We start from the raw sequence: 17,143 nt of genomic DNA, 5'->3' as shown, positions 1-17,143 counted from the left end.
GCCTTGCACACAGCCAGCAGGGCCGAGCCTGGTTCAATTTCTCCGCGCCTCTTGGAGAGCCCGGGAAGCTACAGAGAGTATCTCGCCGCACAGCAAAGCCTGGCAAGCTACCAGTGATGTATTCAATATGCCAAACACAGTAACAAGTTTCAAAATGAAGACATTACTGGGCCCGCTCAAGCAAATCAATGAACAATGAGAGGACAGAGCTACATCAAAGTATGGGTTAAACGTTCTTATGAGGGGCCAGAGTTATAGTATAGTGGGTAGGGTGTTTGCCTTGCAAGCGACAGATCTGGGTTTGATCTCTGGCATCCCATATGGTCCCCCAAACACCGCCAGGAGTAATTATGAGTGCAGAAGTAACCTCTGAGCATCACTGGGTGTGACCCTAAAAGCAAAAAAAAAAAAAATTCCCATGTTATGAAATTTTTTTTCTTTTTGGGTCACACCTGGTGATGCACAGGGGTTACTCCTGGCTCATGCACTCAGGAATTACTCCTGGCGGTGCTCGGGGAACCATATGGGATGCTGGAAATTGAACCCGGTTTGACCGCGTGTAAGGCAAACACCCTACCCACTGTGCTATCGCTCCAGCCCCCTCTTATGAAAATACTTTTTTCTAAAATAAAATCAGATTCAATTAAAAAAGATAATAATCAGAATTCTCAGACTTTTGCTCAAATATAAAACTTAATGCAGGGCCAGAGAGAGAGAGTACTGGAGATAAGGGTAAGGTGCTCACTATGCATGTGACCAACCTCAGTTCAATTCTCAGCGCTGCATATGATTCTCGCCCAGCACCCCCAGGAGGGTCCCTGAGCAAGGAGTCAACAAGATTAAGTTTGAGCACAGCTGGTGTGACCCCTACACTGCCCCTCCCCCCCAAAACAAGACAACCTAATGTAACTACTGTGCTTATTCAAGAATTCTGAAGTATACTGTTTATAAATCATGATTTTATTTTTAAATGTATTTTAACTTACATCCATGGAAGTCAGCTTTTGGACTTGATCTATTATAAGTGACCTCAAGGGAGAAATGACAATAGTGACCCCAGGAGAAACACAGGCAGGGAGTTGGTAACACAGACTTTTACCACCTCCTAAAAGAGAAATAGGGAGGGAAAAATGTCAGGTTTTATCTTGAGAACTGAAAGGCAAAAATGACAAAGAAAACCACATATATTACTTAACTAGTGAGACACCAAGTGATATTCCCCAGGATGCCAACAATTTGCTATATTTCAATAAGCAAAAATTTTTAAGTAATTTAAATGTGATAATAACCTTTCAGGACATCTTTTATATAGTCAATGATGATATAATAAAAGCTAGTAAATTTTAGGCAGAACACTCAGATGCAATGGTGATTATTTAAATACATTCTCAGAAAACCCAAATAAGCTTTATTTCTAGCAGTACAAAGGATTACTAATTATCATGATATCAGCATTAATTATTTTATTACTATTACTTTTCTCATTTTGAGCTACACCTGACAGTGCTCAGAGATTACCCCTGGCTCTACATTCAGGAATTACTCCTGGCAGTGCTCAGGGGACAATATGTGATGCTGGGGATCAGACTCAGGTCGGCCATGTACAAGGCAAATGCCTTCCCTGCTGCACTAACTCTCTGGATATGAATGATATGATATGATGGTAGTAGACTATCTCTTGGAAGACTGTAGAATCAATGACCAGCTGTCATAAACTTTAATAGTAAGATGAAAAGTCCTGGATCTCTTCAAAACTAGGACCAAGAAAGAATACTTTTCATTTAATTCTGATTCTCAGAGCTGTACTACCCCTCACTGCACATGTACATGAGCAAGGGGCTCAGGAAGGGGCAGCCTTGCTCGAGATCAAACTGCTGCTAAGAGGTAGGGCTCAGGATTTAATCTGCCATGTGCCACTCTACTGTAAACTGACAGGAACAGATCGGATCCCAGTGATTTTTTTGTTCTAGTGTTGACTATGGGGAAGAAACAGCAAAATTCCTAAAGAAACACTCTAGATCAATTCAGTGTAATGTGCTTTGTGCTGAAATTCTAAAGGGCTATGAATGTTATCACGTCAACAGCCCCAATGAAGGAAAGTACTTTCTTACCAAGGATTGGGAGGTTAAGGTCCCAAAATGACAGAAATACTGTGTAGGTGTTCTTTTTATTTCTATTAAAGAGCTTTCACTTAATATCTGCCAATGGACTCCTGCCAATTCTTATCTAAAAATACATACCAGTGGGCATTAAGATAAAACAGTCTTCACCAAGTAATGCAGCATTGATCGCCTCTAGCTGATTAGTTCTAAAATTATGCAGTCCAAATTTTTTGTGAAATATCTTCATCATTTCTTTTGTGTGAGGAAGACTAAGGCTTTGGAAATGCTCATGCTTCAGATTTCTGGGTGTCAAATTTTGCGCCAACTTGTCTAAGAAAACAATGTTAAGAAAAATCAGTGCATTAATACAAATTTATTTTAACATTTGCCTGTGTCCAGCAAAATCACTGGGTAGGTACAGAATCATTCCCAACACAACCTTTAATCACTTAATGGGGTCAAACTAACCAGAGATTTCCAAAGGAAAATGCTTAAGTCTTTTCCTTGATTTTTCTGCAATACCTACCACTACTATTTATTCCCTTCTTTCTTTCCTCCAGATCTTCAAGACAACCATGAGCTTTCACTACCTTGAAATTCTCTTTCCGGACTCCACAACTCTCTACCTGCTCCTTAAACATGGGAGTCTTTAGACACTTGGGAGTGAGTACTTCAGACATTCCCAAATTTTGTTTTGGGGCTGTACCTGGTAGTGTTCAAGGGCTATTCCTGGCTTAGTGCGAAAGGGCCATGTAGTGCCAGGGACTGAACTGGAGCATCCAGCATATAAGCATGTGTTCAGCCCACTGAAGTCCTATCTCCCTGATGCCAGAAGTCTTTTTTATTGCTTTGTTTTTTGGGCCACACCTGGCTGTGCTCAGGGGACCATATGGGATACCTGGGACATGGGGAACCAGGCAGTTGTGTGCAAGGTAAATTGCCTTATCCACTATATCCCTCTGATCCCTCTAGACATTTCTTTTTGTAATTTTTCTAGTTTTACAATTTTTAACATCACCAGTGTACATAGGTTGTTTATAGATCTCTTCATTATGGAGGCAGGGCTTGGGGTACACCCACACCTGGTGGTGCTGAGGGCTACTCCTGGCTGTGAGCAGGCATCATCCAGGCAGTGCTCAGAGGACCATGTAGTGTTGGGGACCATACCTGGATTCCATATCTAAAGCATGTGCTCAGACCTATCTCTCCTAGATTTCTTTAAGAGCAGACCCACACCTTCCTATTCCAATCCTGCATTTCCATTTGTCTGCAAGACTTTATTTTGTCTTTCTTCTAGGTGATGCCCAGCAATACTCACCTAACTCCTGGTGGTCCCAGTGGACCATGTGGTACTGGGAATCCAGCCCAGAGCACCTACATGGAATCATTTGCTCCAATCTTGCTTTTATTATTTGCTTTTTGGGTCACACCCAGCAATGCACAGGGGTTACTCCTGGTTCATGCACTCAGGAATTACTCCTGGTCTTGCTTGAGGGACCATATGGGATGCTGGGAATCGAACCGGTCGGGCCATGTGCAAGGCAAACGCCCTACCCACTGTGCTATCACTCCAGCCCCTGCTCCAATCTTCCTGGGCCCTGAAAGTCATTTCTATCTAAATGACTTACTAATATTTGAAGATCAACTAATCTTAAAATAGCCTTCCTCAGCTTTCCTCCAAATCAGTCTCTGCCTCCTGACTCCCTGGTTCTGTTCTAGGTGTCGGCTTTTCCAGCCACCAGGTCTGAAACCTCAGAGTCATCTTTGCTTCCTAACTGTCCTTTCATTATATCTCACGACACTGCAACAGCAAAGAACATGGCAGTTCCTTGGACCCTAACATTTAACTCTCAAAGATAATTGCGAACACCAACATTCTAACATGATACAAAAATAAATCCATAAGTGATTATTTTAAAGGTCAATGGTACAACTATAAGAACCTCTTTTATTAGGTCATCAATGACAAAAATAGGGAGGGTTGTACTTTATAAAATCTTGAACATATAAAGTTTTTTCCCTTAAAAACACAGTAAGTTCAAGATTTTATAAAGAATCTTCATACTCTTTCCTGTAAGGAAAGTTTTTGGGAGCATTTTCAGCAGTTTTTTCATAATAAACAATATAAAATAAATTATTTTGGTTCTGCTTTGGGGCAGGAGTTGGGGTTCAGGATGGAAACATCCAAAATATGGTGGTGGGAAGGTGTAATGGTAGTGGGATTGGTGTTTGAATATTAAATGTAATCAAATATTGTTAACTACTTCATAAAATAAAAAATAGACATACACAAAAGAAAAATAAGATTACTGGCATTGTAAAAAAAAATTTCCCCTCTTAGAAATGAGTATACCCATATATATAAAATATGATACATTTAGTAATAATTCATCTCTCTACAGATATTATCAGTATCTTTTAAGTTTATGAGAAGTGAACCGTAACTTCATTTGTTAGCACTGAAAAGTCATGTACAAAGTGGTATAGAATTTCAGGTAAATACTTTATACCACTAATATATCAAGAGTATCACATTACATTTGATGCGGCTTAAAGTAGAAGGCAATCAATCTTAGGGAGAAATACATTTATACAGACATATACATAAGCACAAAGGCTCAACCTTTAACAACATCTACTAATCTCTTATAGAAGAGCTTAATGGCTCCTGGGTGAAATACAACAATCTTCATACACTTTTATCTAAAAACCTTTTTTGGCTCATTTTTAGCAGTTATTGAGAAAAAGCAATACAAAATAAATTATTTCGGTTCTATTTTGGGGGCAGGGTTTGGGGTTTGGTATGCAAACATCCAAAATGTGGTGGGAAGGTGTAATGGTAGTGGGATTGACGTTCAAATATTAAATGTAATCAAATATTGTGAACAACTTCATAAAAATCAGATTAAAAATAATTAGGGAAAAGGAAAAAAATTGATAACTTTATAGGGCTGATGTAAGGTTTTAAAATTGATTTTGGCCTTTTTTCTGCAGTCTTTATCTTGGTGATTTCACACCTCCAAAGACTTTCCTCACTTAAGTCATGAACTCCCAGAGGGTAGGAGTCGGTTCATTTCTCTCTACTAGTAGGAATCAGTATAGACTATGGCAGTGAGGGGACTCAATACGTATCTTTTGAATAAAATGAAAAGATCCTATGCAAAAATAGTTTTAAGAAATTTGACTTCATAATCTCATATTAAAACATATAGTATGTTCCTCTACTTTAAAAACAAATTCGCATTAACCCAGAATTTAGAAAATGCACACAATTACATTTTAACATGTAAATTCAATGTTGCTTTTGCCCATCCCCAGAGTCATTGTTTGAGGGACTAAAATGTGTTAAAGGCAAAGGCACATTTACAATGACTTTAGAGCTTTACTACAATAGGTCATAATTACACATTTTATAAATCTACAGCTGCTACCGAGACAAAAGAGCAACAGCTTTTGAAATTGTGATTTGTAATTCATATTATCAGTGGGAATTTGCATCGAAACAATGTACTTTCCTGGCAATGATGGTTTTTCTTACACAACTCCCATTTTGGATAGTTTTGTTTTCATATAATATATAAGCATCCCAATTATTTGAAACTTACCAGTGTAACTCTGAATTGACCCTGAAAAGTTTTTATTTTGAGCAGTAGATGCCACTGGAAGACAATTTGTTTTGGCTGGAGTAATTTTTTCTGATGATTTAATTGGCTGCCCTTCCTTAATGGGCTGATAGGCAGCTGTAGAAGTTTTGCTGGATGTTAAATTATGCATTATATCTTCCCAGTCATCATCATCATCAAAGTCATCTATTTCAAAATTGTCCATATCAGAGAAAGCCTTCGTTTCTCTCTCTGAGTCTGTTACAGAAGTGGCATGTTTATTCCGATCTTTAGCAGCAGTGCTTGTGAGAACCTTCCCAGGGAAATAAGAACTTTCGTTTCTTTTTTCTGGCCTTGGTGATTCAACGCAGTTGCTGCTCACAGAGGACCTCTGTATATGGGAATTGAGTAACGTTTTTTCAGGGTAATTCTTCATAGTAGCTGAGAGTATGTTTTTTGTTGAGGTTGTTGTCTGTAAACATTCTCCCGGAGTAACAGAATTCGAGGGAAGTTGTAGAAAACTCCATTCCTTAACAGACTTCTCTGAAGGATGGGCAGAAGGTGAGGAAACAGGTGCTGCACCCTCCATAGGGCTGCCGAGGGACCCAGGCCTGCACTGCCACCCTGAGCAAACAGTGGCATCGCTGGGACTGAAATCTGCTTCAAGTAGGAGTCTCCTTCTGAAGTGAGAACACAGAACACGGTACCAAAGATGAGTTGTGACTAAAGGCCACACTAGCATATCTTTTGTTTTCCTCCCAAACAGAAATAGTGGTAAAATACATCCTCAATCTCAAAATTTGAGTAGAATCACTAAAGGGATGCTCTGAAAAATTAATAATTTAAAACATAATGATAGTTCATTTCCTTGTTGGAATGCCTGAAAAATCTGGGCCCTGTCCATTTCTAACTCAGAGAGGTGGAGATACAATCATCGAAATTCCAGAGAAGAAAAATCAAGGTACCTGAGGTTTCGTTGCTGAAGTAGTTCATTGCCACAACTCAAAGTTTTAAGTTCATCAGCAGAAATTGTGTCGACTAATTTACAGATGTGGTCCATCACACATATAAGCTGCTGCTGTAAACTCTGTTTCACTACAAAGTAATTATGCTATTATTATTTTTCCTTAAAAAATAATGACTCGGCTTTTTCCATCTGGTGAATCTTGTGTTCTTTTTTGAACACAGGCTCATATCTCTCTTTCTCTCCCCTCATAGTTTCACTAAATTTCGTTAAATCCAACTATTTTACTTCACTAATTAAAAAAAAAGACAAGGTTTTGAGTCATGTAATTGAAGCAAGATTAAACAAGATTCACAGTAGTTTAGAACAACTACATATTGTTCTTGATACCATATGAACTAGATTGTCTTTATTTTACATGTAAGCACTTAGAATTATAATATCATTTGACTTCATATTTTCAACATTTCTTAGTGTAATCATCAGAAGATATAAAATGACATCAATTTGCTATGTTTATACTAACATCAGGTGTAAATCTAACCATTATCTCCACCAACTCTATCATTAAAAGGGATGGACACAAAAAATTAAAATAAAATACACAGGACCAGAGAGATAGTACAGGGGGGAGGGTGCTTATCTTGCCTGTGGACAAGATAGGTTCAATTCCCGGCACCCCATATGGTTCCCTGAGCACCACCAGAGTGACACCTGATAGGTGTGGCGCCCACTCCCTAATAACTAAATGGAACAAAAACAGCTCAACAGGCAAGGACTTCCCTAACAGTTCTGAAAGGTCCAGCATCCAGGCTTCCTCTTAGTCAAAAAAGCCCAGTGCCATGAAGGTCTCTCGGAGTCTGCCTCACACTCCTCGGTGAACATCTGATGGAGGCAACTCCACGACAATGACATCAGAAGTTTTTTAATGCACTGGGCAAGAAAACGTCTCTTCTCAAACCTAGATGGCTGCCTCTCTGCCACCACACAGGAAAACAGCTTGAAAATAAGATCAAAACAAGGAAAGTTGCAGAGACAGAAATAAATGGAGAGCCGTGATGGAACAGATGAGAGAAGGTGGGTGTTGAGAGACTTTCATGCTGACAGTATTTGAACATCTGGACCCAACCGGCTCACTCCACAATTTTGTTTCCTCAAGTGGAACAGTAAAGAAGTCCAAAGTTAGGGCCGAGGAGACAGTGCAGTGGGTAGGGTTCTTGCCCTCCATGTGGTTAACCTGGGTTTGATTCTCAATACCCTACATGGTCCCTAAGTCCTGTCAGGAGTGATCCCTGAGTGCAGAACCAGCAGTCAATCAGTCTTAATTACTGCTGATTTGGGCCCAAAACAAAACAAAAAACAACCAAAAAAAGAAGTATAACGTCCATTTCCTTAATATGAAAGAAAGAAAGAAAGAAAGAAAGATAGATCTTGGAGAAGGTAGCAATGGGAAGCAAGAAGATACCCACTGTACACTTAGGCCTGAAGTATATGAGGAGAAATCAGATTAGGTGGCTGCAGCACAAAGTGTTTCCAGGACACAATCAGAGAAATAAAAGAAAATGACCAGGGAAGAGAAGGAGGCTAACCAGGAAAGGGCTGGAGAGGGCAGGAGTTGAAAGGTCTAGAGAGTATGCCAGGGCAGATATGGGTATAAGCATCTGTAAAAGGGTAACCTTGGAGACATGACCTTTAGTGAATGATGGAAATTAGAATGTAAGGTATGAAATGGTAAAAGCAGAATTGCTAGATTCTATTTTTTCTCTTTTCCAAGGAGAATGGGTATTAGATTGGAAAGGGAAATAAACAATGGTTAGAAGGAAATGAAAAGCAAGACAGGCTCAGGGAGAGATACAGCTATCAGAGAGGAGCTCTGTCTCCTTTTGTCTAGACAGATTACACCTCAGAATACAAAGAAAACCTGCAAACACGATATCACTGATAGGTGAACCGGAAAGTTGACAGATGAGTGAAGACAGGCAAATTTTGTTCTTATTTAAAAAAAAAAAAATCTAGAGACTGCCAAAGGATACAGGCTGGGGATCTTAATGTTAATTCAAGGCAAAATCTAGAACATGTTATCAAAGGATTGCTTTGTGACTCTAAGGAGAGGAAATAATTGTAAAGTTAGCCAAGAGTTCATATAAATAAGCCAGCCATCCCAATGTATTTTCTCCTTTGAAAGGATCTCTAGACAGGAGGTACTGTTCTCTGAGAGCCTGCAGTACAGTCAGGAGCTTATGTTCCCAGTGTCCATGTGTGCTGAGCAAGTACTGGCAGCTTTGCTGTTCATTTTGGTTTGTGGGCCACAACTGGCAGAGCTCGGGGACCAAATGTGATGTTGAGTATTCAAACAGAGGGCAGCAAGACACAGGGCAAGTACCTTAACCCCTATACTAGCCCTCCAGTTCTAGATCTGCTGTTTTGGCTTGGGGCTCTACTCTCTGCAATCCCAAACACTGTAAACAATTTCTGGCTGCACACAGTGAGGTGTGTGCAAGCACCACTAAAAAGCACTGCAGGGACCAGAGCAATAGGACAGAAGGTAAGGTGTTTGCCTTGCATGCAGCGGACCTGGATGTGATCCCTGGCACCCCATATGGTCCCCAAATCCACCAAGAGCCAGCCCTGAGCACCACTGAATGAGGCCCCAAAACAAAATAAAAATCATTGCAACTCCCAGGCCACATAATTTAAAAAAGACATGCAAGCACCATGGCCAGGAAATCCAACTTCTGGTGAGTAGTACAGTAAGCCCTGGCAAACACAGACATTAAACCTGTGCGCCTCAACTAAGAGTGTAACCCTGTGAACTTGTGGGCAAGCACTGCAGCTAAAAATGTGTGAGGTACCTCTGACCCTGTCAAAGTTGTGAAAGAGATGAAGCAAAGAGAAATGAAGAAGAAAGAATGAAGAAAGAAGGAAGAAGAATAAGGAAGAAGAGGAGGACTGAGAGCTATATTACAGTGGGTAGGCACTTGCCTTGCACACAGCCGACCCAAGCTTGATTCCTGGCACCCCATATGGTCCCCTGAGCTATGTTAGGAGTGAACTTAGCATGGAGACAGGAATATCCCTTGGGTAGAGTCAGGTTTAGCTCCAAACCAAAAATTTTAAAAAGCAGTCTAAACACACGTGTCTAAAATGCTTGGATGCTCTCACAATCTGTGCTGTTACCTTGGTTAGATTGCTGCGTAGTCCTTTTCTCAGGTTTGGACAAGCCCTCTGACATGCTAAGATGACCTGCCTTTCCTTCAGATGTGTCAAGGTCCTTTAATATACTATAAATTAAAAATACAAATTCAATCATGTAAAGGCCGGACACTGTATCATTTATCTCTAATATTTTTCCACAACTTGTTAGGTAGTATATAGTTCAACGCTTGAGCATGTGTTCTGCATATAGAAACCCCAGGTCTAATTCCTAGCACTAGAATGGTCCCCTAAGCACAAAGCAGTGAGTAGTTTCCAACAGTAATCAGGTATAATCCCAAAATTTAAAACAAAAATGTTTACACTTTCATTTGACTATAAATTACATTGTGTAGAAACATGACATGTACACAGACATGATACCACATAATAAGATACTTTCAATATCCCAGAAACAAACAAGAATGCTCATAAATAAACAGGCCATTTTACCTAGAGCATTTTAAAGAGGAAGAAGAGCTAGAGAGCATTCCTTCTGGAGAAGGTGGAACAAAATCTACACCGCAATCATCTTCATTCAGCTCAAGACATGGAGAATTCTCATTTGAATGTAATTCCCTTACTTCTAAGTTTTTCTTTTCCTTATTACCTAAAATAAGACAAGTGATACAGAATACTTTAATAACAAGATGAAGAAAAGAGCATAACTTAGGAGTGAATGCTTCCAGGAGTCACACATGGCAACCCCACCTCTGATGCCTCTCCTCTCATGCATCACCATTGTCTTCTTTCCCCACAAATGGTTAAGAGTCGACTGGATCAAGTCTGCTTATGCAGGACTGAGGCATATTTGCAAAGTATTTCCCTAACTCTCTCACTTACATTATAAAACAGATCTTAGCACACTGACACCTCTGGTTCAGAGACACAGCAGTGAGAGATTTCTCTGGGCCCCGTACTGAGCCAATTTCACTGGGACACCTCAGCTGGAGCAAGTGCGCGCTCCCTGCCTGCTCCAGATGAAGCCCCGGCGACCATCAGCTTTCACAAGCAAGGCCCAGATATGTGGGTTCCAGGACTAAGGCCACCTGGCAGCTGTCCCCGAACCTGGCTGTCATGCCCACAATCTGCCTCTGGGTGCCATCTCAGCACCCAACAGCCCTGTCCCAGGGATTCCCAGTTGAATCCCAAAATGGATTAGCGCTCCCCTACAGAGATGTCACTGAACCCCAAACCAGTTACAATCTTAGAATTCCAGAAGCGTGCGCGCGCACGGGCGGGGGGGGGGGCTGCTTTTGCGAACCTCTCATATTCAAAGTGAGCAAAAGAAAATAAATTACCTAGCATTCACCCCGACAGGCAGGCTTAAATGGTGGTGTGAAAATTCGAGCAAATTATAATGCCCAAAAGTAGTTCAAACATGAAAGCTTTGTAACTGTATCTCATGGTAATTCAATAAAAAAAAAATTATGAAACATGTTTTAGCATTTTTTTCTATTAATCACTCATCTAAGTAAGAATATAGTATGATGAACAAGTTTGACAACAGTGCAAATACTGGCTTGCTACTATGGAGACTTGGTTATTCAGGTGTACCTCATTCAGTGTCTCTTAACTGAGGGAAAATACAATGCCAAGCTGTAGTTCTCTAGTTTATATTGTTTTGGGGTCAAACTGGTTGTGCTCAGGGCTTATTCATGGCTCTGTGCTCCGGGATCACTTCTGGCCGGCTTAGAGGACCAAATGGAAGTCGGGGATTGAACCCAGGTCAGCTGCATGCAAGGTAAGCACCTTACCCATCGTACTACCTCTCTGGACCTGCTAGTTTACTTTTCATCAACTTTTTTTTACCACATAAACCTATATGACTATAGTTTTTCTTATAATCATTTGTCAGTCTGTTTACCCTAGGATTCAATATTTGAATATTTTAGTCTCACACTTAAAATTGCTTCATTAAAGTGGGTAGTAAACTTGCATATATTATGATCTAAATATCTAAGAACTATGAAATAGAAACACAATAATTTAGATGTAACCTGCAATACTTTAATAGCTGAGTAGATCACATTATACATTAATATAAGATAGAAAAGTCATACAGAAATCACCACAGAGAGGTTATTTTCCCAATTCTAGTACTTACTATCAGGCTATTCAGAGGCCCATCTTAACCTCTCCGAACCTTATTTTAAGTGTAAAATCAGAGATTTCATTCGTATTTAAAAATTATTTTAGGGGCTGGCTCGAAAGCACAGTGGGTAGGGTGTTTCCCTTGCACGCGGCCGACCCGGGTTCGATTACCAGCCCCTGAGCACCACCAGGAGTAATACCTGAGTGCAGAGCCAGGAGTTAACCCCTGTGCATTGCCGGGTGTGACCACCCCCCCCCACAAAAAAAGCCAAAAAAAATTTTAGTGAGGCCATAAGCAAAGTAGGGGGGCTTGCTTTGTATGCAACCAAAGCATGACTGATCCCCAGCACTGCATGGTCCTGAGATCACTACCAGCAATAAGCATAAAACTGGGAATAGTCCCTGAGCACTGTTGAATGTAGTCCAAAAAGACACAAATAAAATTTTTTTATAATCTGGATATGTAACTTAGTGGTTAGACTTATACTGTGCATGCATGTGGCCCTGGGCTGATCCCCAGCACTGAAAATACCACCCTGCCTCCACCCGCCAAAAAAAAAAAAAAAACCAAACTGAAAGTATTTCAATAGAGTAAAATATTGGGCAGAGAGATAGTACAGCAGGTAGGGTGTTTGCCTTGCATATAGTCAATGCTGATTCGATTCCCAGAACCCCATATGGACCACTGAGGCCACTAGGAAAGATCCCTGAGCACTGCTGAGTGTGGTTCCCAAATAAAAACAAACAAAAGTCAACAGAATAAAATTATTCACCAACATATCTTGCCTCAAGAATGGGTCAACAGATTGTTCAATACATACTGCTATAGATCCTAAGGATAAGAGTCATAATATTTCTGTTCTGTTCTTAATACCTGACTCGTGCTGAAGAAAACAATCTATGTATTAAAAATAAGGGGCTGGAGAGACAGCACAGCGGGTAGGGCGTTTGCCTTGCACGCAGCCGACCCAGGTTCGATTCCCAGCATCCCATATGGTCCCCTGAGCACCGCCAGGAATGATTTCTGAGTGCAGAGCCAGGAGTAACCCCTGTGCATCATCGGGTGTGACCCAAAAAGCAAAAAATAAATAAATAAATAAAAATAAAACACTTTTACCTTTTTCCTCTTTGAAAGGAGTTTTCAAATACTGACTCTCCTGAACATCTTCATCTATAAGCTCTTTGGAATGGAGGTCATCAATGCAAATCACATCGCTATTTAACCATTCTGAATCATCTCTCTGTTGCATGCTTTCAGGGGAGGAAGGAGTGAAATAAGCCTTTAATGTATTTGTTTTATGAAGTGGTGCCTTTGAAAGGTTTCTCTTAGATTTGTTTGATTTCTGAGCAGTGCTAACTTTTATGAAGTGATTTCTGGATGGGGTAATAAATGCTTTTGAATCTCCAGAAATATCAAAATCATCCATATCATCCCAACCAGCGGTGGTAAGAAAAGAATCTGAAGAAGAGCTAAATTCTAATTTCTTGAAAGTAGCATCACGGGGTTCCTTTATAAACGGCGTGTTCTGTGTTGAATATGATTCCTCTGGTGGAGCAGACAACATTTCCTGCAATGATGGCTCTGAATCAACTGTCTTGCCTCGCTGGCTCTCCGGAGCATTCAAGTTACTGACCCTCATTGGTTGACTGGAGATGGGCAGAGTGGGCTCACTGGGAAATACCAAACTAATGTTGACATCTTTATCACTTAACTTGGGTGTCTCTGCTGCTGAGACAGTGGTCACAGAGACATCGCTGGCTGAAGATAATTTCTTTTTAAAAGTAAAACCTCTGAAAAAATAATTGAAAATCCAAATAAGATGGTTTCATTTTAATATACCAACCAACCACACAAATCAAAACTGTACTTTGTTTTCTTTTTACTACGTTACCTAGCAAAGATAAGCAAAGACGTAGTATCCCTTACTCTCTGGTTTTACAAGTTATAAGGTAAAAGCCAAGGATGTGGCTCAGTGGTATGTCTTCAGGCATGAGGCTACGAGTTTGATCCCATGCACCATCCATATGCCAAGCTGTGAGTCTAATGGCATGGTCATTGGGATCCCAGGCACCACCAGTGTGCAATCTCCAGTGCAACACAACTAAATGTGCTCCCCTCAGACATAATGTCAACAAAGGGAAGGGGTAAAATTTATGGAGCAACTTAAATTATCACCAGAGGCTCTAATCCTTCCATTTCAGAGGTTAATTATACAGTTTGAGAGTATTTAAGCCATTCCCACTGCTTTCTCAAGCAAATAGTCCTTTCCATCACCAGAGGGCCGGAAAGCTCAACACTTAGTACTAGCTGGAGCGATGGCACTGCGGGTAGGGCATTTGCCTTGCATGGGCCTGACTCTAGTTTGAACCCTGAAGTACTTGCCTTGCATAGAGTCAATGCTGATTTGGTCCCCAGCACCCCATATGGACCTCTGAGCCCACTAGGAAAGATCCCTGAGCACTGCTGAGTGTGGTCCCCAAATAAAAACAAACAAAAGTCAACAGAATAAAATTATTCACCAACATATCTTGCCTCAAGAATGGGTCAACAGATCGTTCAGTACACACCGCTATAGATCCTTAGGATAAGAGTCATAAGATTTCTGCTCTGTTCTTAATACCTGACTTGTGCTGAAGAAAACAGTAGTAATTCTTGAGCACAGAGGCAGGAGTAACCCCCGAGCCTGCCAAGAGGGCCCCCTCCCAAAACAAAACAAAACAGAACAAAAAACCCAGCATTAAGCACACTCTTCGAAAGTCAGAGGCCTGGGACTGAGGTTCAGTACTGTAAGTACTACAGGTCTTCCAGCACCAAGCCTGGGGTAACCAACACAACAAAGCAGAAAAATCATCTCCAGAGGGGAGAGGAAGGCAGCTCAAATTAGAAAGAGATGTATCACCTAAAATAGCACAGGAACTAATGATTAGACAAAGGGGCTTTAATGGCAAGAAAACAATGTAAGCGTTGAACAAACACTAGCTACTGAGCAAGCCTCAAGAAGTGAGGGTCCGATTTTATGCCGAGTAGCGTTAGGATGATGTAACAACCTATTCTTAGTCATTTTTCAGGGGAAAAGCATGCATATTTATAAGGGCAAAATGTGAGCATGTGAACATGTGAACATCATCATACTTTGCAGGTATAATCATAGTTAATAACATGCAGGGGTATACTCTTTAATATGACAATGAGGATAAAGATGACTGTGGCAGAGGAGGCTCCACCAACCAGTACGGTCCAGTCAATATGAAGCTATTTCTTCATTGGCTCTGTCTTGGTCCACTGAAACTATAAAAACATCAGCAGGTGGGCGCTTTCAGGGGTGGGTAGCATGCTACACCGTCTGGACTACAAGCGGAAGACCATCTTCTCTTCTTGTAGAGCCTGAGATTAAATTCACCCAGTCCCACTCATGTGAGGCAAACACTCTCACTGAACTGCACCCTGGCCCTCTTGTGAGCTTTCTTCTCTTTTTCATTCTCCTTTTAATAGAAAAGGTGAGAGATGTGAGGTGCTGGAGCCCAGGGCCAGGAGCAGTAGCGATCAGTCGTGTGACACTCAGCTTTCTTTTCTTTTTTTTTTTTTTTGACTTTTTGGGTCATACCCGGCGATGCTCGGGGCTGACTCCTGGCTCTGCATCCAGGAATCACTCCTGGCAGTGCTCAGGAGACCACGTGGGATGATGAGAATCGATCCTGGGCCCCAATATAGCACAGTGGTAGGGCATTTGCTTTGCAAGCGGCCATACGGCCGCTCCAGGTTCTATTCTTCCGACCCTCTCAGAGAGCCTGGCAAGCTACTAAGAGTATCTCTCCCACACAGCAAAGCCTGGCAAGCTACCCATGACATATCCAATATGCCAAACACAGTAACAATGTGTCACAATGGAGATTTACTGGGCCCACTCGAACAAATCAATGAACAGTGGGAGGACAGTGACAGTCCTAATTTACAAGATACATCATTCATCATTCAAAAATATTTCCTGAACAAGCATTATGTGTGAAGCATCACGCAAAAGTATCAAACAGGCTCAGGGAGAGCATGCTCCGCACGTGGAAGCCAAAGGTGTGATCCCTAGCACTGCATGGCTCCCCTAGCAATGCACCAGGAGTAGCCTCTAGTCATTGCTGGCTATGGCCAAAGAGCAAGAACAAGAAAAGGGCCAAATAATTTACCTGTACTGCTAAACATGCCTTAGTTTCTACTGTCATAAATACAATAAAAGGATTTATTTTTTTAATTTATTTTTTGCCTCTTATTTTTTAAAGGAAATTAAACCATTTAATACAGTATAAAAAATACCTATTCTCATTTATAGATAAGTCTTCAACTCTAGAATCTAAAGTATGTTATGTTAAATTTTATTTTATACTTGGATCTTGTTATGGTAATAATCATGCTTCACACTTTCAAGGCAGTTGTGTTAATATATTCTGGAGTTTATAATGGAATAGATAAGGCCCACACCAGTAAATTTTCCCCTTACACTTTACATAAACACTGTGGTTTACAAAGTTGATCATGATGATTTGCTACAGGCATTCAATATTCCAACACCAGTTCCACCACCATCATACTTTCCCTCCACCATTGTCTCCAATTACAATAAAAGGGCATCTTTTACAAGAAAGATATCTCATTTGTATGCTATGGTGAGTTAGTAACTATGAGACAGCAAACTGACACACTTACGAAGATCTTGGTTTGGAAACACTTAATTTATTATGAAGTTTTCTGGCAGAATGACGCTGGAGCTGCTCCTGTAGGTTATTCTGAGGAACAGTGGCCATGGTTCTGAAAAACCAAGCAAAATCACAAGATAAAATTAAAGACGTTATATACTTAATGACGACTCTTATTAGAGGCTAAGACACTGTCCCAACTGTGCCCAGAGAAACAACGATTTTTGCCACTAAACTGTTTTGACATTTAGAAATGCTAACATTTAAATTTTGTAATGTCATTTTTTTGCACATGTGAGGCCCTGGGTTCAGCCCCAGTACAACAATTCTATATTAAAAATGGGGGAGTCATGCAAGACTGAGTCATCCGGTACACCCCGGAGTAGGGTGGGCAAGCCCAGCACCTGCCCAAACAGAGCTTTGGCATCCGAGAAACCCGCATACTACACAATCACCACCATGCTCCAGGCTAGACCCCACTGCTCAGGACAAGCCTCATCCAG

General features: G+C 40.8%; 1 protein-coding gene across 2 annotated transcripts in view; it reads right to left on the bottom strand.

The window, feature by feature from the left end:
• BLM (BLM RecQ like helicase) overlaps positions 1-16,753 on the bottom strand; it is a 66,665-nt gene extending 49,912 nt beyond the window's left edge. The window contains exons 1-8 of one of the 2 annotated variants that reach the window (XM_056124532.1): positions 16,651-16,753; positions 13,072-13,745; positions 10,314-10,470; positions 9,825-9,949; positions 6,670-6,799; positions 5,708-6,384; positions 2,241-2,432; positions 987-1,105 (exon numbers count right to left, since the gene is read on the bottom strand). In XM_056124532.1, coding sequence (XP_055980507.1) covers positions 987-1,105; positions 2,241-2,432; positions 5,708-6,384; positions 6,670-6,799; positions 9,825-9,949; positions 10,314-10,470; positions 13,072-13,745; positions 16,651-16,748 — 2,172 coding nt within the window. In that variant the 5' untranslated portion in view covers positions 16,749-16,753. Of the gene's footprint in view, positions 1-986; positions 1,106-2,240; positions 2,433-5,707; positions 6,385-6,669; positions 6,800-9,824; positions 9,950-10,313; positions 10,471-13,071; positions 13,746-16,650 lie in introns of those variants that run through there. The other variant, XM_056124531.1, reaches the window with a different exon arrangement.
• Between the last annotated feature and the right edge of the window lie 390 nt (positions 16,754-17,143).

The sequence above is a fragment of the Sorex fumeus genome, unplaced genomic scaffold, assembly GCF_029834395.1.
Source record: "Sorex fumeus unplaced genomic scaffold, SorFum_2.1 ptg000051l, whole genome shotgun sequence".
NCBI lineage: Eukaryota > Metazoa > Chordata > Mammalia > Eulipotyphla > Soricidae > Sorex > Sorex fumeus.
Note: the sequence above shows the minus strand (reverse complement) of the source record. Positions and strands in the feature narration are given on the sequence as shown.